A 25,607-nucleotide genomic window follows, 5' to 3' on the forward strand; every position below is an offset into this window, starting at 1 on the left:
CTTTAAAAGTGTCCAACATCCTTAGCAATAAGGAAAATGCAAGAACTGCTTTGAGATTTCACCTTAACACCAGTCAAGGGCTAAGAGGAAACAGCAGATAAGAAATACTGGAATAGGTGTGGGGAAATGGGAACCCTTATATATTGTGAGTGGGATTGCAAACTGGTGCCACCAGACTGAAAGGAAGTGTGGAGAATACTCAAAAAGCTCAAGTAACGTCTACCATATGAGCCAGCCATACCACTCCCTGGCATAATCCTAAAGGACTCAACACCCTGCTCCGCTGGTATCTTAGTGTTCATTCCCACTCTATTCACAATAGCTAGGAAATGGGACAACCAAAGTGACCTTCAAGTAACAGATAATGAAAATTTACACATACACTGTGAAGGAAATCAGGATGTGAGGTTAAGTCAATGGAACTGGAAAATTTATACTGAGCAAGGTAGCCCAGACCCAGAAACACCCCACGTTCTCTCTTATCTGTGGCTATTAGTTCTGAATCTTTAGATGTGAGTACACAACTTGGAGTAACAGCAGATACCCAAAAGGAATCCTGATGGGGGTGTGGAGAGCTAGAAATTCTAGAGAAGGGGGTTTAATAGTAAGTCACAGGAACTATAAAGGAGAAATAGGAAAAACTTCCTGTGGAGTGAGGAAAGAACAACACTAATACTGAAAAAGTCATAAGGAAACACTTTTTGTTACCTATTTTCTTTAATACAGTATATTAACCTGGGCAGATGGACAGGCTGATTGGTATAGAAGTATACCAATACTCTGTGTGTGTGTGTGTGTGTGTGTGTGTGTGTGTGTGTGTTTGTGTGTGTGTGTGTTATTGCCTGGCAACAGTCTCACTAACCCAGAAGCTTGTTTTTGTTAGGCTAGTGGACTGGCAAGCTCTTATTAATTCTCCCCCCTAATGCTGGGGGGGTTACAGGTGTGAGGTCAGCTTTTTTGTGGGTGCTGGGGACCTGAATTCAGGTTCTCATGCTTGCAAGTAGTGCTCTCCCACAACCATACCCCAACCCTATCTTGAGAAAATGCAGATTCTTCAGGTTATGCTGAGGCCAGCTCTGCACCAAAACCTGACAGTTCTCCTAGGGGTATTTTACGAGAGCACAGCTTGAGCCCAGGGTGAACTAGACCTCTGGGTGCCTTGCCTCAGGCAGGAACGCTGGGAAATGAAGCACTTCCTTCCCATCAGTTTACTAAAGCTTGCTGTATCATGTCATGCTTTCAAGCCAGGTGAGCCAGAACTGTTCCCTCAATTGCACCACCACCCCAACCAACCCTGTCAAGAGTGACACCAAAGAAGTTTCGTTAACAGCAGACTAGGTAGCTTCCATTTGGGCCATTCCTGGTGTTTTCTTGTCTGGTTTCCTCCAGGAAACACGCTGCTCATGTCTGGTTAGCAGCTGGCAGTTGCCATCTGCTTATTTTATGGGCTTTCTGCTTCAGTTTCAACCTTGAAGTTACAAGAGGAGACTACCTTTGGTGCCACCAGACACAAGGGACAAGGATGGACAGCAGAATGGTCAGTGGCACTCCAGTAGTTGGCATGTCGTACCCACTTGCTTTTTGCTCTACGTACACTTTTGATGGAAAATGGCTGGAAGTCATTTTTCTGAATGGTTGGTCCACATGTGTATTGGCTACTTCTCTGTTAAAGTTGGCACAAGCTATTGCCTTTTTGAAGAGATAACTTCAATTGAGGAAATGCATTTTTTTCTCCCTTCTTTTTTGACATAGGGTCTATATAGCCCTGGCTACCCTTGAACTTGCTAAGTAGACTAGGCTAGCCTTGAAATCATGGACCCACTTGTTCCCCAAGTGCTGAGACTAAAGGTACATTGCATCACCAAGTCCAACTTAATGTGGTGCATTTTCTTAATTAGTGATGGATGTGGAAAAATCCAGACCATTATGGGTAATGCTGCCCTTAGGCTTAGTGGTCCTGGATGCTGTCAAGAAAAGCAGGCTGAGAAAGGCAGTAAGCAGCATCCTCCATGGCCTTTGCTTCACTTCCTGCCTTAAGTGCCTTTGATGGAGTGTGGACTTAAAAAGCCAAAACAAACCCTTTCCTCCTTTGTTTTATCACAGCTAAGGAGGCCATAACTAAGACAAAATGTGAACACGGACACTGTCAGTGTTGTTCAGAAGCCCAAGGGAAGATCATATTGAATGCAATGTTTGTTAGCTGTTAATCACTCCAGGGTGAATCCTAATTTTATTTGCCAGCATTTAGTCTCTCCATGAGTGTTTCCTAACTTTGTGCTTCAAAGGAACACAACTCTCTATTTTTATTGCTTCTCCAAAGTACCACGAACACAGCTGCTGCTGCTAGGCTGTGAGAGCTGACAAGGTCCTGGCCCCACCCCAGGCCAAGGGTATCAAAAAATCCATGACAGGGCATTGTAGTCTCAATATATCGCCCTCCAGGTGTGCCCGATACCCTGGCAGGACTCTGTCGAGGCATTTCTTGTATTCGGCCTCCTAACATCACGGTGAAAACAAACCTGTTAAGTCTTAAAACATTTAACTAAAAGCTGAATTATTTACCATCTCATAGCTTCCACCACAACTGTTATGCAATCTCTTAGAGATTACTGGCCATTTCAAGAAAAAAAAAGATCAAGGTCTCTTTAAATCCAGGCTGTCTTCATGGCTGATGCATGCCTTTTAACCTCTAGCAATTATCGCAAATAATTACCGCAAATAGTAGTAATTAGAAATAAATGGTAGTCAGTTCTGAAGAAGCCACCCCACCCCACCACCACCCCACTTCCCCTTACCCGTAGCTGAAACACACACTTGAAAGAGAGTCTGTGTTTTGGCTATCTGAACTTTATTTTCCCTTGCTCTTAACTCTCCCCAGCTGATACCAAAGACAATTTAGCTAAGATTATGCATCTGAACCAATCAAACCCTCCTAATGTAGGAAAGATCAATGAAACGCGTACACTGACCAGCACCAATGCTGCAAAGTTACAAAGTGTAACGGAGAGAGAGGACTGGATGCCCCAGCAGGTCAGTTTACCATTCTGCCGGACTTTGATAACTTCTGGGTCTCAGGCTTAGGGTTAATCCTTAATTTAAAAAAAAAAAGCCACTGCTTACACTTGTCAATGTTAACTTCCTTTCATAATTTACTCAACTGGAAAAAGTATTCTATAACAAAATGTATACAATTTAGTCATTGTACAAAACATGAATTTTTAGCAAGATGACATTGGTTACAGTCACCGGCATGGACACTCAATACTTTGCACTGCCACTTCCATGACAAGCTCAGGTAAGTAAAATGTTACTGGCTAAAAAGTCACAAGAGGATCAATCTGAAACTTCACATACAAAAGCAAAGTCAATCCTGCACAATAACACTGACACACAGTCACTAAGAGCCTCCCCTGATGCCGCTGCACCCTTGGAATATCTTGCAGAGTCCATCTTCTACATGAGATGTCAGCTTCCCAAGACTGAACTTGAAGAATTAGATAGAATACAAAATAAGGAGCTCTTTATTATTATTTATACAAAACTGGTACATTAAAAAAAAAAATTAAGACTCAACAACTCTGCTGACCCCCTGAGGAAGCTAAGAGCTTTGATGGGTCCATCAAAGGAGCCCGTAAATTATTCAGTCATCACCAAGCTCCTGGCCACAAGGACAAGGTACACAGCTCCAGGGCCATTCATGTGGCTCCTTCATTGGCTCTGCAAGCTGACTTTCCCTTCATTAAGCTTGGCAAGCAAGCCAGGGTTTCCTGGACAACACTATAATGAGCACTGTCTTCTCTGGCCCACGCTATAGTATTTTATCAGTGTTAATGTGAGCTTTTATTTCTTAAAACACTTTCAATAAACTCCTAGCATAAGACACTTTATTACAACATATACAGATTTGATAGTTTACCAAAAAATCTAGAATTCAGCTAAATAAGTTAAAATGTCTTTAAAGAAAGTTGGCTTAGAGAAATGGCCGTTTTCTTTCAAAACGGTGTCCCCACATACTGAGAGGCCGGACTTGCTTGTCTAAGTAACACCAAGAGCTCTGATATCTTTAGTGCAGAGCATTGCACTTTCCTAAAGCCTGACACTAAGACATGCAGTAGCCTAGCGGGCAAAAATCTAGATGAGGCCTCTCTGAACAAAGGACTACAGAGATAAATGCAGTGACTGTTTTCTTCATGAGAACGATTTAGCACTGCTTAGCACATTGTTCTGGAGTCTGAGAATAAAAGTAATTCTTCCCATGAAGAAGTAGGTCCCCTTCTGAAGAATAATGTTGTTTACCCCCCAAAATCAATAGACCAGCACCAAATGAATTATTAGTTTACAAAAAATAAACTTAGATTGCAAAGTTCTACAACTCAGACTAAATAAATATAAAATCAGAAGTTCTGTCAGCTACAGTATAATTTAAAACTCCATTTTTAACCCACTGGGAGAGGCCAATCTCACACTGATCACCACGAACTCCATCATTTCAGAAACGAGCTGCAGATCACATCTGTGGTGCTCAGAGCATAACATCCATGTGAGATCTTTTCAAACACAGCATGCTAAGGACCACACTGTTTCCAGATCTGAGGCGTCTCCGAGCAAAGAACCTCAGACATCTCTGAAAGCCAGAAACCAAGCAGGCATCTCATTGATCATGTCCATTCATCTTCCACAAGACACTGCATTGAGATTTTTAATTCACAGATTTCATGTTAGTCCTTGAGAACCCAATGCCCGTGTTTCAGTTCAATACTATCTGGCTGCTCAAGCTGCCTTCTTGGTGCACGCTCCTTGCAGATCTTGTAAATTTATCTTCGATCTATATCAGAAAAAGACTAATTAGTAATACAGAAAATGTCAACAATGAAAAATTGGGGGCTAGGGGTGTGTGTGCGCATGCGCGTGCGTGCACAAGTGCATACAAGTGTGTATATATGTTTAGGTCACACGACAACACTGGATGTCATCCCTCAGGAACCACCTTTATTTTGAGACAAGGCCTAAAACTTACCAAGTAGGCTGGGCTGGCTGCCCAGTGAGCCCACAGGATTTGCCTCTCTACCTGCCCAGAGTTTGCATACCTGGTTTGCTTTTTTTTTTAAAATCTAGATTCCAGAGCTTAGGCTCAAATTGTCCAGGATTATAAAGTAAAGCTTTAATTTGGGAAAATTTCATGTTTGGAAGTCTTACCTGTTGTGAACCATGTGACTTCTGACAAGATGTCCTGCTGCCAATGCTGCCATCAAGGACAACTCCCCAGCCATTACAGTACCACACACAATTCGGGCAAGCTGTCGAGCATTTTCTCCAGGATTGTCTTTGCACGCTCCTTGAACACCTAGCATCTGTAATCAGAGACCAACATAGATTACTACAAGGCACAGAGTAGAACCACTCTATAACAAGTGGTAGGTAAATGTCAGGACAGACAGCTAGGACTGACATAGTATGTAACTAACATCCACAAGCTCTATGCACTTATTTGATCAATTAATTGCATGACTTATTAGCCAGGTGCACCCAAACCATATATGCACGCACACACACACAGACACACACACATACACACACACACACACACACATTTTTAGAACCCTATACTTATTTGGACATACGAGGTTATACAGGTAGGAAGTAAGGCAAAAACAATCAGTTAAAACACAGAGTTATGATATGGTATCAGGTAGATGCACAGTAGCCCTGGTGTGATGGTTAAACTTGGTTATCAACTTGACACATCTAGGAAGAGGGACCCTTACCTGATGAACTGCCTCCAGCAGTTTGGCCTGTGGGCAGGCTCACAGGTTAACTGATGAAAGGCTCAGCCCACATGAAACATTAACGGCAGCATTCTGCCATGACCTCTACTGCCTCCAGGGCCTGCCTATGATCCCTTAGCAATGAAGTTCTATCTAGATGTTGAAATAAACCCTCCTTTCCCAAGTGTGTTTCAGTTAGTAAGAAACAGAAAATAAACCAGAACAACTGGGAGTCACAGGCAGGCCTGAGGCCACTGGGTTGTGTGTAAGACACATACCTGCAGGCAGGCCTGCTGAGGTAGGAGGTTGGTCCCTCCGCCCACGGTTCCTATCTCTATAGATGGCATGGTGCAGCTGATATACAAGTCTTCATTCGTGGGACCACTAGCTTCCATTAAAGTAATACAGTTCGAACTCCCCACGTTCTGTGCCGCATCCTGGAAGCAGAAAAGGAAAAATACACTTTAGTCCTTTCACTTTCACTTACAACAGAGCAGAAAGCAAAATGGGAACTTGAAGCATTAATCTAACTAATCTTTAACAATACAAAATCGGGAGTCAAATATTGGTGTAAGAACCTGAAAAATCAGAGAGCAGGGAGCAGCCACCAGTTGCTTCCTATCCCTTCCCTTCCTGCATCCAAAATGGAATCAGATCCTCTCAGCTCGGACCCACCTTACTACTTCCTGTCTCCTCTCCACAGTCCTCCGCACCTCTATGGTCAGCTAGTGGCTAGCTCTGCCTTCTGACTCCAAGCAAGCTTCATTTGTCAGAACACAATCGAAATATCACACAACAGGAACCGGCAAGCTCACCTGGCCACATGCAATGTAGATGGCTGTGACAATGTTTGCTGCATGGGCATTGTAGCCTCCTATGCTCCCAGCCATGGCAGAACCCACAAGATTCTTGTTAATGTTTACGTCAATCATCGCTTCCGTAGTCGTCTTTAATACCTAGAGCACAAGTGTGCACATTTTACATACTCCCCCAGAGAATCAAGCAAGACACACTCACATTTACCTCTGTACCTCTAGGAAGCAAGGGCATACATGTGACCCCATTTAACTGTCCCAAGAATATCACATGCAGATGGGCTTGAAAAATAAAACCACCATTTTAATGGAAAGCATAGCCCTACAAATGTCGTCTCACTAAAGGTGTTTGTAGCACATAGTGGCCTCAGACTTACAAGGACCCCCTGCCTCTGACTCCCTGGAGCCGGGGACTATAGCTTGGAGCTACCACACCTGGTCCCAGCCCAATTAGAGATACACATTCGGGCAGCACTTACTTCTCTCACCACCTTGGCTGGAATGACAGCTTCACACACAACTGTCTTCCCTCTCCCTTCGATCCAGTTTATGGCGGCGGGCTTCTTGTCAGTGCAGTAGTTACCACTCACCGCCAGAATCTGCATTTCAGGGAAGAACTCCTGAAGCTTCACAAGTGCTTTCTCCGTGCCCTAGTAAGAAGGGAAACAAACGAAATGTGTGACGGATGCACCATTCTGACCACCTTAACTATCACTAAATGCAGTCATTCAGTACATCCAATAATGTATCATGTAGCTAATGTCCAAACTCGCTACCTGATAAAGCGAATGCTCCACAGCCTGTTAAAAAGTTACCCATGTCCACACCTGCTAGCCTGACACTAGTCTACTGGTGCCCACGAACTTGATGACTGGGTTGGCTCAGGTAACAGGAACCATGTAGTAATTTGTAACTGGTGTTTTCACTTAGAATAACATTCTATCTGAACATATCTCTTACGTGTCCACATATTACCCAATCAACAGTTAAGCTACTTCTGCCTACTGGCCAGTGTGAACAATGCTACTGTGAATGAGTGTACAACTCTCTTTAAGGCTGTGCTTTTCAATTCCACAAGTAGAATTTGGAGATGACACAGCAATTCTATTTCCAAGCTGTTGAGGAACCACCATATTATTTATTGAGAATTTCTAAAACTTAGACATTTATCATTTTTCTCTTTCTGAAAAATCTATAAACAAAACCTGTAGTTCAACTAGATGATTTTAGTATTTTTTGTTACTGACAAAAAGTTTATCAGCAAAATAAAATACATACCATACAAAGATCTGTAGGAAACAAAATGAGTGGATTATACCAACCAATCAGAGATGATCAATATCTTAAAGTGTTTCTGAGCATGGTGATGCCTGCCTCTAATCCCAGCAACTAATCAGAGACAGAAAAACTGACAATGAGGTGCAGGTCAGCCTGGCCCACATAATGTGCTCCAGGGTAGCCAAGGTACAGTAAGATGCTGTCACCAAAAAAAAAAAAAAAAAAAAAAAAAAAAAAATAGAAAAAGTTTCTCAAAAAGGTCAATTTCAAGATATGGGGACAAAGCTCTTTTGGAGTGGCTGGGGCATGCCCAGAACTGACCTGGGGCCCACACACCAACCTGCACTCTTGCTCTGCACTGAACCACACACCCTCGGGGCCACCCCTCATTGGGGAAGATTGAGAAAGGTGAATTACTGGAAAAGTTCTCAAGTGTTAACCCCATTTACAACACAGACAATGTGAAATCTAAAACAGTGCAGCTAGACAGACAGCTGGGCAGTCCAGAGGCCCCGGCTGCTCTTCCTGAGGTCCTAGATCTAGTTCCCAACACCCCCTGATGGCTTACAACTGAAGGAAACTCCAGTTCAGTTCCGGAGGAATCTGATGTCCTCTTCTGGCCTCTGTAGACACCAGACACACATGTGGTGCAAAGACACACGTGCAGCCAAAACATCCATACAGTTTTCTAAAAACTAATTTTAAAAAATGGCAAACAGAAACACCACCAAACCAAGCTATATCAAAAATATTAAGCTCTTAATAAACATGTAAAAGCAATTATAACTCTTTAAGTATGTAATATATGGACATAGTGTATCAATAAAAAATATGGCTGGGTATGGTTAGTGCACAGTTGTAATCCCAGCACTCAAGAAAGCAGAGGCACAAGATCACCATGAGTTCAAGGCCAACCTGGGCCATGTAGTGAGTTCTGGGTGTGTCTACCCTCCCAGATACAGTGGATCTATACTTACCTTGGAAATCATGTTCATCCCCATGGCATCCCCCGTCTTGGACTGGAAACGAATGTACAGGTTGCGCCCTGCCATAGTCACATGAAGCTTCTGTAGACGAGCAAATCTGTAAACACAAGATTTTTATTTTAATCCAAGCTGAGAAATTTTATTTCTTATTTTTTGTTTTTTCTAGACAGGGTTTCTCTGTGTAGCCCTGGCTGTCCTAGCCTTGTAGACCAGGCTGGCCTTTCTGCCTGCCTCTATCTCCTGAGTGCTGGGATTAAAGGCGTGTATCACTAACTGTCCGGCAAGAAATTGTATTTTAAATCTACTTCAGCATAAAGTACTTTTTCTTTAGCTGAGTCTCATTCAGACACTGACTAAAAGGTGGACTAACTTCTTAATGCTCTTAAGTGCAAATAAGAGCAAACACATTAACTTAAACCATACAGGAGATGACATCTACTGATCATGCTTCTGTGTGATTTTAATGGTCTTCACCCACAGTAAACCTACCATTCTGCCTAGAAAACCCTTCTCTACGGCAAAACAAATGTATTAGCCCCTATCTTTTAATTCACGATTGCTGCCTGTGAGTGGGAATAAGGAACTGAACTCACACCATCAGGCTTACGTGTTAAGTGATTTTTCCTGCTGCGCCATCTCACCAAGCTTTAAAACACCAATTTATTTCTATGGGGTAATTCATCTGAATCAATATTCACCCTAACCAAGGACAATTATTCCTAAATGAATGGATACAGCACAGTGCTACATTAGTTATTATAAGAGGCACTATATGGACAACAGCTTTAGCTATCACAGAAAACAAGCATAACTCCCACACCTGCTGGTGCTATCGAAGGCTTCCTTTATCTCTGCAAACCCTTCGGGTGTTTCAAGCCAGGCCTTCACTTCTGCAGAGTCACAAGCACGAGGAAGACGCACCACTGGGCCCCGGGTCATCCCATCTGCAAGGACCCGGCTGCTGGCACCTCCACCAAGCTAAGCAGAGGATTATGGGAACAAATTAATCCAGAAAACACTCAACCTCTTTTGATTGTCTCCATATCTGTCTTCATTTTCTTACCCTGCCCGGATTGCCTTACATTTGAAAGCAGACAAAATCCAACTTACACCTATGGCCCTGCAGCCTCTGTTGGTACTGGCCACCAGACAGCCTTCCGTTGTTGCCATTGGAACCTGGTACTCCTTCCCATCCAGGCACAGAGGCCCTGCCACTCCGACAGGGATGGGCATATATCCAATCACATTCTCACAGCAAGCTCCCATCACCTAAGAAACACAGGTGGGCGGCACATGAAAACCCACATTGTAATTGACAACAGCTCATCTCAGTCCCTATCACTAACAATTCTTCACTTAATTCTACAGAACAGTCCAACAATATTGTAATGTATTCTTTATGTTGTTATGGTGCTGGGGATCAAACCCAAGGCCTTACCAATGTTAGGCAAACATTATATCACTAAGCTGAAACCCACCCAAAATTTCTTCTTTAAAAACATTTAAGCTGGTTGGGCATGGTGGCACATGCCCTTGGTCCAAACACTCAGGAGGCAGAGAGGCAGGCAGATCTCTGAGTTTAAGGCCAGCCTGATCTACAGACTGTTCCAAAACAGCCAGGGCTACACACAGAGAAACCCTGTCTCGAAAACAAACAAAAACTTTAATCTGTTGGACCCTTGCAGCAATGACTGCAAAAACATGAAAAACAAGCTACAAAGCAAGCCCTCCTTAATCAATCAAATAACATACCAGGGAGTAATTATAATCTCTGTAAGGCAGGTACTGCAGTGAAGAAGGCTCTGGAAGCTTTGTGGAGAGGAGCTGCCGGCGAATAGATACACCACGTTCATGAGTTTCCATTAGCGTTTCCAATTTGTAGGCCGGGATGTGCTTGGCATTGACCAACTGGATGATCTCTGCATCGCTAAGGAACTTCGCACCTTTCTGAAGAAATCAGAAAGTGGAAGAGAGATGACAGGAGTCAACAGCTGCAATTCACAAGCCAAAGACAACAGAGCTCAAAGAAAACACTGCTTAGGTGACGGTCGGGGCCCATAAGATGGCTTAAGGTCACAGAGTTCAAAACTATCCTTACTCTCCAAGGTTAAAACCCTAAGACCTAGCTGGGCAGTGGTGGCACACGCCTTTAGTCCCAGCACTCAGGAGGCAGAGGCAGGCAGATCTCTGTGAGTTTGAGGCCAACCTGCTTTACAAAGCTACACAGAGAAACCCTGTTTTGAAAAACAAAAAGCCAAAAATAAATAAATAAATAAGACCCACTGTAGGATGCTTTGGTCTAAGGCATGGATGCCTCATCTAAATAACAGGAAGCTTGTTTTAAGGTGTGGTTACTCTTAACCCTCAGAGGTTAGATAACGATAAATGTAGTCTAAGGCATGGCTGCCAAATGTCTGAAGAATCAAGGAGGAAAGTCTCTTTCTTCCTTGTATCATGATAAAAGAAATCTTTTGCCATTTGCCCTTTTTTGTTTGGGGCCTATAAGAATGTTGAAAAATAAACTTGGCATGTTCAGTATTCACTGTATTGCCCTCTGTCTTTTCCTTAATATCTCTATCCGCCATTTCTCAATCCACACTCCCCCTGTCAGGGTACAAACCAGGCAAGTGAGCTGGATCCGACTGTAGGACACCCCCCCAAAGTTAGGCCACTACAGATTGGTGCTGCAACGTAGGGCTACCATATGACTATGGCGTATCTATCAACCTTGGGAACTGTCCCATTCACCTCAGAAAAGAACAGTACCCAGAACTAAACCCTAACCTCAGCCCAGCTCCCCTACTCTGTGTGCCTGCCCACATGCTCATGCACTCATCAATGAAAACTAGTCAATACATGCTTGCTACCATGACAAAGGCAATACACACACTATACAGTTATGTGTGTACAAGCTACGACCTTAAATAGTTAAAGGATACCAACTCTCAAGAGAGCTCAAGTACAAGACCAGTAAGAGGAAAATTCAAAAGGCCCCACACTCTCATATGTGGAATGTACAATAGACTTATTTATAAAGGTACAGAAACATGATGGCTGCCAACAACCAGGAAGAAGAGATGGGATGCTTAACCAAGTACTGGTGTCAAGTCTCAGTTACACGGATGGACAAGTTTTCAAGGCCTAGTGGACAGTAGATGAGGAATATCAGCTTGAGTATGTTAATTATTCATAAAGAAGCTATGCATTTTAAATTAATCTAATTTTCTCTGTCAATTATATCTTAATAGAGTGAGGGTAGAATGGAACTGTATCTTACCAAACAAGAAAAAAAGATTTTTGAGACAGGTCTTACTATATAGCGCTATGCAGACCAGGAAAACATATTCTCTATACAAAGAGTTAGTCAGACTAAGCAGATATGGCTGGAAGTATGAATGGCCGAACATGCTGTTCAAAGCTCCAAGAGGAAAAGCTAGCTGCCTGGTGGGATCAGAAAGCACAAAACAAAACTAAGAAGCCCAGCCCATATTCTAACACAGATACAGAGGGGACTAGGCACTTCATCCCTATGAGACGCAGAAATGCACTACAAGTTTTGATTCTGGAACTAGGAAATCTCAGCCCCTTCTCCAAACTTTACAGTTTTGTCAATGGTAAAGATTTTGGCGCTATCACTAAAGCCTCTTGAGACTGGGCTGCTCATCTGAAAGACGGAGAAAACAACCCCGAAGGCCGTAGGGGATAAACACAGCTGTTGATGAGCCACCTAACAGTGACTACAACACGGCAGACCCCAGTAATACTAGTTTTTACTTCCTTTGATTAAGAAAAGATAAAAACAAAAACATCCCCTCTAGAGAAACACCCCAAGTGTGAGTGCACACCCCGGCCCTCACCTCAGCACTCTCCAGAATCTGCAGACATTCTTCATTAGGCCGAGGCTCGCTTGGGAATTCAATTTCAGGCTCGGGTGTCTCCAGTGCCACTGGAGGGCTGGCTCCAGAGGCGCCAAGCACGAAGGTAGCTCGGCTTGCACTCTCAGTTTCCGCCACTAACGGTTTTATAACCTCAACTGTGTGAGAGACAAAAAGATGGCATCACTTTCAAATGAACGCAGCCACTGGGTGCGTCCTCTGAGAGAAGAGCTAAACCAACAGAACAGGAAGATACCTTTTCTATCTTGGTTCGCCCCAGGTTCCTCCTCAATAGATGAAAGCTTCTCGTTCCTCCTCACAAGCAGGGGCTCCCGTCTGCAACAGTTGTCTGGAGCTTTCTTTGGGGTCACAACAGGAGATGTGATGGGATTTTTTAAAGATAGCGTGGATTCTGTCTCTGCTTGTTCAAAGAAAATGTACTTGACAGCCAACAGGAAAGCTAAGCTCAGGGTAACCACTTGTTCAATGTCCATGCTGATCATCCTGGGTGAGAGCAACAGATTAACAATTAACAGGCCAGGTCAGAAATAGAAATGTCACAGCACAACCTTGTAAGACGGCAGCATACTATGGAGTTCAGTCAACTTACTTGGAAAGATAAAACTGCCAGAGAGAAACACTTGGTTCAATTCTCTTGGACACATCTTCGCCCAGTCCCAAGGAGACTTTAGAATGTTCTGATGTACTATTCTGTGGGGAAGGGTCAGCTATCCAGCGACTGTGAGCATGAACAAGAACCAAGCCTAAAGACTGAAGGAACAAGTTTTCAATTAATTATGCACGTTCTGCTTTCTCACCTCTCACAAGTCCGTAACAGATGCTATCTTCCTTGACCTTATCATGGTAAGAGAGCCCACAGTTTGTGATGTGACTGATACAAACAGTGTCCCCATCACCGTTCAAACAGTCCAGAGAATAGGCTTTCGCGATAGAGGAACTTGCAAAACTACGTAGGAGAGCAAGAATAACAAGGAGCAGAAGGCTTGAGGGCCATAGTGGCATACATCTGGAATCCCCAAACTTAGGAGAATTTCAAGTTTAAAGCCAGCCTTGGCTATCTAGTGAGACAGATACTGTCTCAAAACAACACACTAAACCCCCGGAACTTCAAAGAGATGAAGAGCAAATGCAGAAAGAGAGGCCACTAGAATATAACTGAAAGGACCAAATATTATATAAACAAGATGGGAACTTAAAAACATAAAAAGTCCCCAAATACTCAAAGCATAAGAAACATTGAAATTACAAATACCAGACAAGAAAATTGTCATTACCATAATCATCTTGACCCTTTGGGTTACAGGGTTTGGCTTATTCTCTTCTTCTTCCAAAACTCGGGCAAAATGGCTGAGCTGCCAAATTGGACGGCCCTCTCGGCTTTCCCGAGAAAGCTACAAAGTAAGTCAGCATTGTATTAGGAGATACGCAGATGATCTAAGCGAAGTGACAGGATGAAAAATAACACTCTTCTCAAGTAATACCACCAGGAAAACCATCCTTACCTCTAGGACCAGGGACACACAGGCTGGGAAAAATGTCATGAACACGAAGTAGTTGGCAAGCACAGACATGCAGCCAAAGCAGCACATGATTTCAAGCTGGCGCACCCCTGGTAGGAGGAAAGAGGCAAACACAGCTGGTAAGGTGTGCGTTTTTTGACACACCACTTATCTTAAAGGTTCTTCCTACAGGCACATGAATACAGGCAAGTTTTACTACATTAAGTCCTTTGCCATCTACTGCAAACTAGCAACTCAATGATGATGCTAAGGGTTCAGGAACAGCAGCTAAGAAACTCTTTACTCCCTCAAGGACACAGACCTTGACTTGACCAGTGTCCCCAATATTACAATGTTAAACATAACGCTAGTGTTTAATACATCTGGTCAACAAATGTATTCCCAATTCTTTTATAAAATGGTATCATTGGCTAAGACAAGAAGCTAGAACTAGCTAGCTACTCTACAGAAGTAATAATAACTTCATCCCTGCAATTTACACTACTCACCTAAATTTACATTAGATACCACAGGGGACATGGATAAAGCACACACACACACACACACACACACACACACACACACACACACACACACACACACGGTTTTCATTAGGAAGTCATAAAATCTAGCCTAATGACCAGGAAACATCATAACTGCAGGGTGTATTTGTTCTGGCAAATTTCCATGCCAGGTCATAACTTTTATTGTATGTAATGGAGTCCTGTTTGATACCAGGGTTAATTCTCCAGTATTCACTTAAGGGTTAGAAAGCATAGTGAAACTGGTGCTGCAGCTCTGCTAAGATGTAGCTCAGCATCTCATTAACCCTTCCCAACAATGTGATTAGATGACCCACTCAGATCTGGGCCCTTGCAACCTCCAACGTGACCACTAAAATAAAGGAACAAGTTACTAATTTAGTGTAGGCAACAGCAAGGGTTTCCAGAGCAACCTTGAAATACTGTTTTAGTTACAAACCAACACCAAAGAGTGGAACACAAAGAGAAGAGAGTCAAAGTGGAAAACACCAGTACCCTGCTACTATATTTTTGCCACACACAGAGGTCCATATACCCTCACACTAACAATATTTACAGTTTAAATCATTTAAAAGTCAGAACACAAGAATAAACAATGTAAATCCAAGACCTTCTATTTTCTCCTTTATTGACCTACTTAAGGGTAACAGAAATTGTTTACAAACCTGACATGGTGCCAACTCCAATTACAAGACATTCCACAAGAGCATCAAGGGTGAATGTGGGGCCCAGAATTGCCATTCCACGAGCTATATTTTCCCTTACTTCATCCTAAAGCACAGACCAAACAAACACATTGATGGTTGTAAAGTTCAAGTTAACCCTTTAACATGCTAGAGAGCATTTTGTGTCTGACATTAAACTTACTTTACTACTCAAAGAACAAATTCCCACTGATTGACAGACTTCCAAGGAATTCTCAATTTAAATTCCACCTAATTAATTAAACCCTTACCCCCTTTATATTCTGGCTCCCATTAACAGAAGTTTCATTGAGAATTCTTTGAGGTCACATTAGTACAATAAAACCTAGATAATATTCTTATCAAAATGTTCAAGTGATCATAAGCATTATCCAATACTTAATCCAGGCAGAATCATGAGCTACTTCACAGCTTGGGGGAGAGGGTAGCACCTGACAAAGCCTGTAAAAGGTCCTAGGCTCAATGCCTGTCGCTGAAGGAAAATTTTAAGAAGTTGTAAGCAGGACATGGCACTGCATGTCCATAACCCAGTCAGGATAGACTGAGAGGCAGTCTGCCTCAAAACTACAAGTTTTGATACAAGGTTGCTAAAGCAATGCTGGGTTTTAAAAGTCACTAATGGGTATCATGATGAAACTTAAGATGGGAAAGGCTAATCTGAGCTTAGAAACAATGTGACCTGAGATTCCAGTCCACCAGATCTGCTACAGTGTGCTTGTGAGGTGTCCCCAAGGGCTTGTGTTTGAGCACTTGGTCCCAAGGGTGGTGCTTCTTGGGAAGGCCAAGAGTATGGAGCCTCATCAGTGCAAGTGGATCACAGAGTGTGGCCCATGTGGGTTCACAGTCCAGCCCAACTTCCTGTGCCCTCTCTTCTCCTGGACTGCCTCGAGTCCCCACTAGCCTGCCTCCCCCACCATGATGACCTGGATGTTCTGGGGCCATAAGTCAAATGAAACCCTTCTTCCTTAAGTGTTCTGTGTCAGGTATTTGGTCAGAGCAATTAGGAAAGTAACTGAAACTCACTCTATTCCTTAAGTGATTGTCAGGTGGTTTCTCTATCCAAGCACTGTAATTCAGGAAGGGAACTGAATCTTAGAACATAAATCTAAAAGCCTGAGACAACTATTAAATTTTGAACAATGAAGAAAGCTCATTAATTTATTTTAAAAATGCAAACAAATGTAGAAGAATACTATCACACTCCAGGCTTATAAATAAGACTCACCTGCGAGTTTGAACTTAGGGCAAACTTTGCTAGTGCGCTCGCTCTAGAAAGGTCAATCAAAAGCAGGAAAAAGGGCAAAGCTTCACTGGGGGGAAAAAAAAAACAAGACAAGTTCCATTTAATACAAGGAAAATACAGTTTCAGAAAGTTTTTTTTACAATAACCCTTCTTCTGATATCACACACTTTGTGTGGCCATCAGTGCCGCATTTTTCTGCTAGGATTCTTTCCTTGAAGCTAGGAGATGCTCAAAACACTTGCTGAAGTTCATTTTGTTTCACTTCTTTGAGACAACGGCTCATGAAGCCCAGGGTGACCTCTAACTTCCTATGTAGCTAAAACTGGCCTTGAACCCTTGATCCTCTTGATTCCATCCCCCAAATGCTGGACTTACAGGCACTGCCATTATGATCAGCTTCAGCTTCGCTAAAAACACCTCACAAAGTTAAATTGTAAATAAACATACAGAGATACCTTTCGATATATTTTCAGCAAAGTATTATTCTACGCTTATAAAAATACTTGATTAACATTGAGAAAAAGTATAATATACAAATTGGTGATAACAGTATTAAAAAGTTATCCCACCCCCTCAAAGCAAGAAGTTAAAAAAGAAAAGCTTTCAAATAAGCAAACCCTCAACCACTACAAATCTTCCTTCAAAATGTATCTCCTAAGATAACGGTGAACATGAACAAAATATTGTCTATAAAGATATTAACCACTGTGATATTTATGAAGAAAAATCAACTTAATCCAATGTTATATTAACAAATTATCAAATATTCATACAGAAGAACACTGCATAGCCATCACTAATAATTTACTTTAACATCAAGGACATGAAATAATGCAGAAGAACTCCATGAGGCAAAAAAAAAGACATAAGACAGCATGTACAGTATGACACTTCAAATATGTCTAAGATAAATGGGAAAGAATATCATATGTTAACAGTTAAAACTAGCTAACAACCAGAATACATGAAAATTTCCCGTATTTTCTAAACTTTTAAATTTACACATCACCTTTATAACACAGGGAATAAAGGTTCTTAAAATACATTTTAGAGAACATTCACTTGAGCTTTAAAATACTTACTTTAAGCCTGTCAGTTCTTTGTCTAAAAAGTGAATGACGACTGTACTAAAGACAAAACTTGAGAAAATTGTAAACAGGCCAGCAATACCTAAAAAGGCAAAATTCAACACTCAGAACTCTTTAATGCACAAAGGACAACATTTAGTCTTCATATACTGTTCTGATAAGAACAATTTCATTTACCTCCATGTTACTGAGGCCTCAGATTTGAGAATATTTACTTCAAAGAATCTGGGAACTTCTAAATGTCCCCAACACTCTTACAGTATGGGCATTATACACTTAGAAATTTCCACAGAAAATCAGAAGTCTGACAGCATGCAATGGGGAAAATCAGTATTACCTAAAATATATTTTGATCCAAGCTGACGTAAGTTCTGGAACTGGAAATAAATGTACAGGATGGCGATGCACCGAGTTATGGTGAGGATGATGATGTCACTGCTCAAAACATCCTATTGGCAGAGAGAGAGAGAGAAAGACAGAGACAGAGAGAGTGCTTTCAAAGCAGTACTCAAAAACCAAGACTTTTATTCTGTATCATTGGTTTACATATTATCACAAGAATATAAATGCCAGCATAGTACAAACAATTCAAAATAGCCAACATAGACATCAAGAACTGAATGCAATTATTAAGCAATCTGTAATTCTTCAGTCATTTTTCCGATAGTCCTTACAAAAGATATATTTCTCAGAGTCAACTACACTCACTAGTATTAAGAAAGCATTTTAAAATGCAATCCATACCATGTTAATAGCTGAGAATCTGAGGTAAGCCCATCAGCTAAGACTTCACTCAGAACTCTTAGTTTATATGTTCTCTAAAAAGGAGACATTCTTTAGAAATTGCAATGTATTTTACTTTAGTCAGAATCAAATGAATCTCACTAACCTCTTCAAATTTTGGGCACTCGTAATTCCAACCACAGATCTTGTTGTTGCCAGTGAACATGTTCATGGACATCATACAGATGGTAAGTGTCACCGTCCCCACAATAACTTCCCAGGGATGGGAGGCCACAAAGAGGCCATGCATGCGGAAAAGTCTTGACAACATTGTAGCCACTTGGTCCCTGGATCCTGGAAGGAACACCACACGTGAACATTCAGCATTAAGCTCACTTTTAGGGGGGAAAAAAAGGATGCTGTAAGCCCTGTGTGCAGCATCTCACACACAGGAATATTTCAGTGTTCCACATATTTCTGGGAAGTACTTCTTCAAACACTTAAATCTTTTATTACTCATTGGCAGCCAACTTATATGCAACTGTTTCTTTAAAAGTAAGTTTCGAGCATAACCCCTTATATGTGAGCCAACAAGGAACAGAATAAAGCAAAAAGCAAGCATGAAAGAAACAAGTATTCATATTTTCTAATTATTCAAATAGAAAACCCATAAATACCGTCTTCACCATCCATCCATATGTTTAAAAAAAAGTTATCAACAAAGTTTCTTGATTTCTTGCCATAAATCATGATTTATAAGCAAGACCCTGTAACACTATTTCATTCTATGAAACATTTGGCAAACAAAACAAACTGCCCCAAGGTGGCTATCCCCATAAGTCTTTTCTGATAGATGCTTCTACGTTAGTAAAGAGGGGGCCTGCATTTTGCTAGGCTGGCTGCTTTTCTCCCAGCAAACTACATTGCTAGAAGACCAATTTAAATGTGTTAGATGTGGAAGGTTCCTAAACTTTTACAGCTAGTCAAGACTGGAAAGTCCGTAGAAACAGATGGCTAGCTAAAATGTGTGTCCGTATCATGTACAAAGACCCACAAGGGTATAAAGATACAGCTCAGGGAAAGGCCCTGTTAGACAAAACAACCAAAAAAAAAAAAAAAAACCTAACAACTTGTCTGACAAAAGAATTCTCAAGAGACTAATAGCAAGAAGAACTGAGCTAATGATTACCACTTTTCCCACACTTGCTGGCTAATTAATAATTTTGACATTCCTATTTGAAAAGTAACCTTACAAAGTCTCCGATGGCCTACAGGGATAGACACCTGTAAGCCTTATTTATTTCTTACATAAAAACAAAAATGGAGACTATTACCCATAAAAATCAATCACAATTAGGATTTAACAACTAGGGCCTGTGAGATGATTCAGTGGGGAATGTACTTGCATCTAAGCCTCACTATTCCTCACCTCCACAGGTTGAACTCTGATCTCACACTCATGTCCCGACACACACAAGTGCACACAAGCACACACAATCTAATGCAAAAGATGAAACGGTCAGTAAGAATTCAAACATATTAATTAAGAAAACAATTTACCTACGGATGACAGTAAAAAACAAATTTAGTTAAAAGAAGGCAATAATGTATGGGGGGCTAGGGGCTTGGCTTTTAAGAATGAAGCCAATTAGCAAATACAAATATTATCTCTGAACTGAAACACTCTATTTTCCCCCTACATTTCAATCATACCAGGCATGCCAATATAACTGGTTTTCAAGGTGGTCACAACACATTAATTCAATCATGAAATCAATTTTGTTGATAAGAACAGTTTTAATTAATTCAAAATAGAAAATAAAAGCAGTTGCTGGATAAAACAGGAAGCATGGGTGAGTACTATATAAATTCACCTATCATGAAATTATTCATGGCAGTCCCACTTGGATTGTGTTTCTTTGGGTCTCAATTTTGAAAAGACAGCAATTATTCATATGGCATGAAGATGCAGTAGACATCTGTCTGTATTTATTCATTTTTTTTCAGTCTTGCACAATGAACTTTATCATTTGCCTTTCCAGCATCTTGCACTGATCAATAAATATCTGAAAAAATGACAAAATTCTTTTATTCAGGGCCTAGATTTACTAAGTATGAAAACTTTAAACATGTCCATTAACTTCTCTTATGTAATCTCTCTCTCTCTCTCTCTCTCTCTCTCTCTCTCTCTCTCTCTCTCCAGAAACACTGCAAAATGGTCTGATGGATTAGCTTCAAGATTTCAGAAGGTAAATTAGTTTCAAATCTAAGTCAAAATCTCTCCCAGTTCTCTGCCCCCTCATGTCCAAATGCCTGACTATTCTTCCCTACAGAGTAGTATTCCTCACCACTAAAGTTGGTTCTGCTGAATTAAAATCTGAAGTACTATGAGGAATAGCCCCAATTAACTACAAATTAGCAATCCCAAACCTACAAGTGTATTCCATTAAGCATATCATATTTTTCGTCCAGCTGATTTCCCGGAACACTCAATCCTGCCACTTTTCCCAGCTACCTATAAATTCATATTTTTTATATTGGGGGAGGGGGTTACAGAAAATCCAATCCAAGCACAGAGAACCGCACCTATCAGGAAATAAACTGAACAATGCTACAAAGGTGTGTCAAAAGTAACCACAATTATAAACTCTCTCCTCTTGTGAGCACCCTCCCATTTCTCTGTGACTACAAAAAGCATTTACAGGACAGAAAATCTAATTTTCCACCTTCACGGCAATTGCAGTGACACCAGTGGGGTCAATTCACAAAGGTCAGTAAACAGCTCTTGTGTTGTATTGCAAAAACAAAATAACGACTAAAACAAGGTATATTATGCCTACTTATCCAAATAAAGTATACAGCAAACATTTCACAGACTCTTCAAAGATTGGAAATTTTAAATTTACTGACTTCCCCCCCCCCCCCCAGACAGGGTTTCTCTGTGTAACAGCTCTGGCTGTCCTGCAACTCACTTTGTAAATCTGGCTGGCCTTTGAACCCAAGCCTTTGTGGACCTTGCCCAGCAAAGGGTGCTGAAATTCTTAAATTCTAACCCAATCTACGACTAGACCCACCAAGCGCTGTCAATTACAGAAAGGATTCTGATTCTTCCAGAGCATTCAGCAGGCTACCAGTCACACATTCCAATCTTTGATTGAATAATATCTACGATGACCTCAAATTAATTAATAGATGCATGAGGGTAAGAACCCTAAACTATGCTGCAGTTACTTTTAATCCCAATAGGATGTAACATTCTGGTTTATTAACCTACCACCACACAAGATCATCATCATCTTGCATTAGAAAACAGGTTCTATATCCGACCTCATTATTCATTAACCCTTTGTAAGTCCATCTCCTCTTCGTTTTGAAGTTCTTTGACCCAAGTATTAAGTGCAACTGTAAAGAACTACTATTTTGCGAGTCAAAAAAAAATTGTTCAATTTCAGATACTAGCAATTTCATATGGGTTTAATGGCTCAGATGCTGATCCCAGAATATGGACAAAATTAGATAAAAATATAGTGTGCGCATACATGCCACAGGCTCACACGAGTTTTCAATGTTGATCTCATAGTTTATGCACGGTTTCTTTCTACTTTTCACGTACTAATTTCCCATGTCTGCTTCCTAACAAATTTATCGAATTCGTGACAGGCACTTCCAACAAAGCAAGCCCACAAAATGCAGTCCAACCGCACAGTACATCCGAGTCTTTGCCCTAAATTAAGTCACAAGTAAACAAACAAATGTATTCTCTTCTCTGTGAAATGCTCCAATTGTACAACGACGTAGTAGTAAAGACCAGGAACAAATGTTTCCCATGGCTTTTACAGGACCTAGCCCGAAAAGGCACATCCCCAAGTAAGGAAATATTCCATATGATTACTTAAGGTGGAATACATTAACCTCCTCCTACCTCAGAAGTCTATTGTTTAACTTGCGAACTTCGAAGGTCCGGTCTTCCTCACTCAAACCAAATAATTCCAAAAGGGGATGCAAGGTAGGGAAGGACCTGACTATCAATGAGCCAACGCCCCTTAGGAGAAAGACAAGACGTACAGGCCGAGCGACAGGCTTTTGCGGGCTAGCTTTGCCTGCACTGACCCCGCACCCTCCCGGCCCACTAGGAGGGGCAAAACCTGCCGTCCCCACGCGGATTCTGGCTTTGGGTCAGTCTGCAACCCACATCGGGACCTTCTCCATCACTTTAAAGAAGGTCCTGCTTCAAGGCAACGCCTGGGCGTGAACACATGTCGCCTAGGGCTCCACGAACATCCGCTCCCGCTGTGCCCCCCTGCCTGACACTCGTTCTACCGGGATGGCCCGGTTAGCACACAGCCCTCTGAACTGGACCCACCGACGCCTTGCTGCTGCACTGGCCCTCCGGCCTAGCCAGCCCACGGATCCCCGGGCCCCCGCCCTGCCGCCGGGCCTCGAGGACGTCTCCTCGCGGTCCCCTCGGTCCACAGCCACCGCGTGGGCCCTGGCGGAGCGCGGCCCACTGCCAACCCAGCGGCCACTGCCCGGCCGGTCCCCGGAGTCTGCCCGCTCACCTCCGGATCTCACTGGAGGCCCCCAAGCCGGCCCAGCTGCCGTCTCCAGCCAACGGAGCCTCGGGCGGAAGGAGCTGCGCTTACGCACGCTCCGGGCCGCCGGGCGGCCGCCAATAAGAAAGGATCGTCCGATCGCCTAGCCAATCAGCGGGCCGCTGCTCGGCCTGACGGCTCACGTCACGAACGGTCGCCTTAACAACCGCCCACTGCTCGCACCCGGGCGGAGAACGGGCACCGCACCATCTCTCACCACGGCCGAGCCAACCAATGGCTGGTCGAGTCCCAGCATCGCGTCCTTCTTATTGGTCCCTGAGCCGTGGGGGCGCCAGCAAGGACGCCGCCCTCGCGGGCGATAGGGGATGCCGCGGGTGGAGTGCCCCGGCCTCGGAATCTGACCTGCGGGGGTCCTTCTTGGGGGAGGGCCGTGGGAGGCCACCGTGCCGGAAGCGCAGCGTGGGGATGAACGCGGGGCCATGTTGAGAAGAAAAAGCCCGGTTAGTAGAGAGATCTGGGGGAAGTAGTAGAGCTCTGGGGAAAAAAAAAAAAAAAAGAAAGAAAGAAAAAAGAGGAATTTAAGAAATTAAATGAAACAAACGTAGCATCAAGGTGCAACCCAGCCCTCCTGTGATTTTACCCATCATTTCCAGTGACTCTGGCTATCTAGGTCTCCTGTAGCACACTCTGGATTCTTGCTGAAGAGTCCCTCTCCCGAGTCCTCTCTGAATTCCCTCTGCTCTCCTGGCTGCAGGCCTTTATCATCTTTTACTGAAAACTGCAATAACTTATCCGAACCAGTCTTCCCACTCTTAGGCGCCTACATCTTCCAGTGCTTCTGGCATTTCTGCTGCAGCAATCCTCCTCTTGTGCCACAGACCTGCTCCTAAATCATCAATCAGCCTTTTGCCTACGAAGAGCCTGACCCTGCCAGCATGGCATCACTCCACATTTCATCTCTTCACAGCTCTAGCCCCGTGTTTTGGCCTAAAGTAACTGGTCCTTCGATTGTACTGAATCTTTTGATGACCCTGTTTATGATCTTAGTTTATCCTGGATATACCTACCCACTTTAAATTTTGAAATCCTAATTATAACTCAAGGATCATTCATATGCCACCCCCTTTCCTGGTTCTCTCAAACATGTGTCACCTCTCCTTGGGAATGTCCATGGCATTTCCGTAGTCTATGACTGGTCTATTTTATGTGGAAACTTCTTAAGGAGAGCAATTGGTATGTAACTTTTTGTGTCTCTCTCTCTCTCTCTCTCTCTCTCTCTCTCTCTCTCTCTCTCTCTCTCTCTCTCTCTCTCTCTCTCTCTCTCTCTCTCTCCTCTCTCTCTCCTCTCTCTCTCTCAAGGGTGTTTGTGTGCCACGTGTGCAGAGCAGTGCCCATGGAGGCCAGAAGAGGGCGTGGTACCCTCCGGAACTGGAGTTTCACAAGCTGCTCTGTAGGTGCTGGGAACGGAATATGGATGAGACCTCGGGAAGAACAGTATTCTTAACTGATGAGCTAGCCCCTTTAACTCAAAATTTAAGACCCTATAATTTGAAATGCAGTCTATACTATACGGTCAGGAGTACCTTTAATAAACTAAAAAAGGAATCTCATTAGAGTCTCATAATGGTTATAAAATAGGGACTGCTCCTGTTTTCACACAAAGCAAATGTTAAGCATCTTGAAGCAATCAGAAAATCAAGACTTCATTCCACATCTAGAGCTTGAGCTCCTTTGGTCGCCTATCACTGCCGCAGTATAGAACCCTTGTTCACATCTTTACCAAACGCTCTGAAAAAAATCAGTACATACAGTGGATGGTTTTTAGGGATATGAGTATAAAACTCATACTTAACAACAAACACAACACATGTGGTACCTGCCAAAGTGAAGGAAATTGGAGCAAACTGGCCAAAGGTGGCAATGTTCTCTTAAGAACTTCTTAAATGGGGGCAGGGTGAGAAAGGGAGGAAAGGAAAGGAAGAAAGGAAAGAGAGAAGGGGAAAGGCAAGGCATAGATAAGTTCAAGAACCTAGAAATCCTGTCATAGTCTTTATGTTTTTAAGTCTGCAGCCTAAACACGAATGGTATAACTTGTTACTACAAATTTAATACAAATTTAAAGTCAAATGCGGTGGTTCATGCCTGTAATTCTAGCACTGAGAAATTAAGGAAAGGAGGATCATGAGACTGAGGCCATCCTGGGCTACATAGGAAAACTGTATATTTGTTTAAAAATTTTGAAAAGGATTACAAAGCTATTACAGCAAAAGACAAAATGAGGTTTGGAAATTTTTGTTCCCAAATCCTGTTTGAGAACGCCAATGAACAGATGAGCTCAAAACCAGACAAGGAGCTCAGCAGTAGAAGTTTGCCCAGCATGTTTGAGCCTTCCCTGGGTTCAAGATCCAGCACAGAAAAAAAAGTAATGAAATTGTCTCATTTTACATTCTTAAAACAACCCCAGCCAGTATCATTCTCAAGACATATTCCAAAAGAACTATTAGCTTGTTTAACC

The 25,607-nt window shown here is 42.5% G+C and overlaps 1 protein-coding gene across 2 annotated transcripts; it reads right to left on the reverse strand.

Moving 5' to 3' along the window:
- Window positions 1-3,122: 3,122 nt before the first annotated feature.
- Window positions 3,123-23,218, reverse strand: Hmgcr (3-hydroxy-3-methylglutaryl-CoA reductase). Of its 2 annotated transcripts, none has more exons than XM_051183014.1 (20): window positions 23,099-23,218; window positions 18,706-18,893; window positions 18,154-18,265; window positions 17,811-17,898; window positions 16,711-16,795; window positions 15,447-15,552; window positions 14,243-14,349; window positions 14,015-14,131; window positions 13,330-13,490; window positions 12,976-13,223; window positions 12,702-12,877; window positions 10,597-10,791; window positions 9,955-10,113; window positions 9,665-9,822; window positions 8,836-8,941; window positions 7,060-7,230; window positions 6,581-6,721; window positions 6,044-6,202; window positions 5,197-5,351; window positions 3,123-4,825 (listed from the first exon to the last, which is right to left on the reverse strand). In XM_051183014.1, the coding sequence occupies exons 2-20, from the start codon at window positions 18,868-18,870 to the stop codon at window positions 4,771-4,773; spliced, it is 2,664 nt and encodes an 887-aa protein (XP_051038971.1). In that variant the 5' UTR covers window positions 18,871-18,893; window positions 23,099-23,218; the 3' UTR covers window positions 3,123-4,770. The 2 variants fall into 2 exon arrangements, with proteins under 2 accessions (XP_051038971.1, XP_051038973.1); XM_051183016.1 differs by lacking the exon at window positions 23,099-23,218 and adding an exon at window positions 22,462-22,603.
- Between the last annotated feature and the right edge of the window lie 2,389 nt (window positions 23,219-25,607).

The sequence above is a fragment of the Phodopus roborovskii genome, unplaced genomic scaffold (assembly GCF_943737965.1).
Source record: "Phodopus roborovskii unplaced genomic scaffold, PHOROB, whole genome shotgun sequence".
NCBI classification, from domain to species: Eukaryota; Metazoa; Chordata; class Mammalia; order Rodentia; family Cricetidae; genus Phodopus; species Phodopus roborovskii.

What these genes read in the sequence shown, in the direction of transcription:
- Hmgcr (XM_051183014.1), bottom strand. Translation starts at nt 18,870, where the DNA reads ATGTTGTCAAGACTTTTCCGCATGCATGGCCTCTTTGTGGCCTCCCAT. An exon ending in TGGATCAAAATATATTTTAG is followed by an intron (nt 17,899 to 18,153) that starts GTAATACTGATT and finishes TTGCCTTTTTAG; the next exon opens with GTATTGCTGGCCTGTTTACA. An exon ending in AAAGAACTGACAGGCTTAAA is followed by an intron (nt 16,796 to 17,810) that starts GTAAGTATTTTA and finishes TTTTCCCCCCAG; the next exon opens with TGAAGCTTTGCCCTTTTTCC.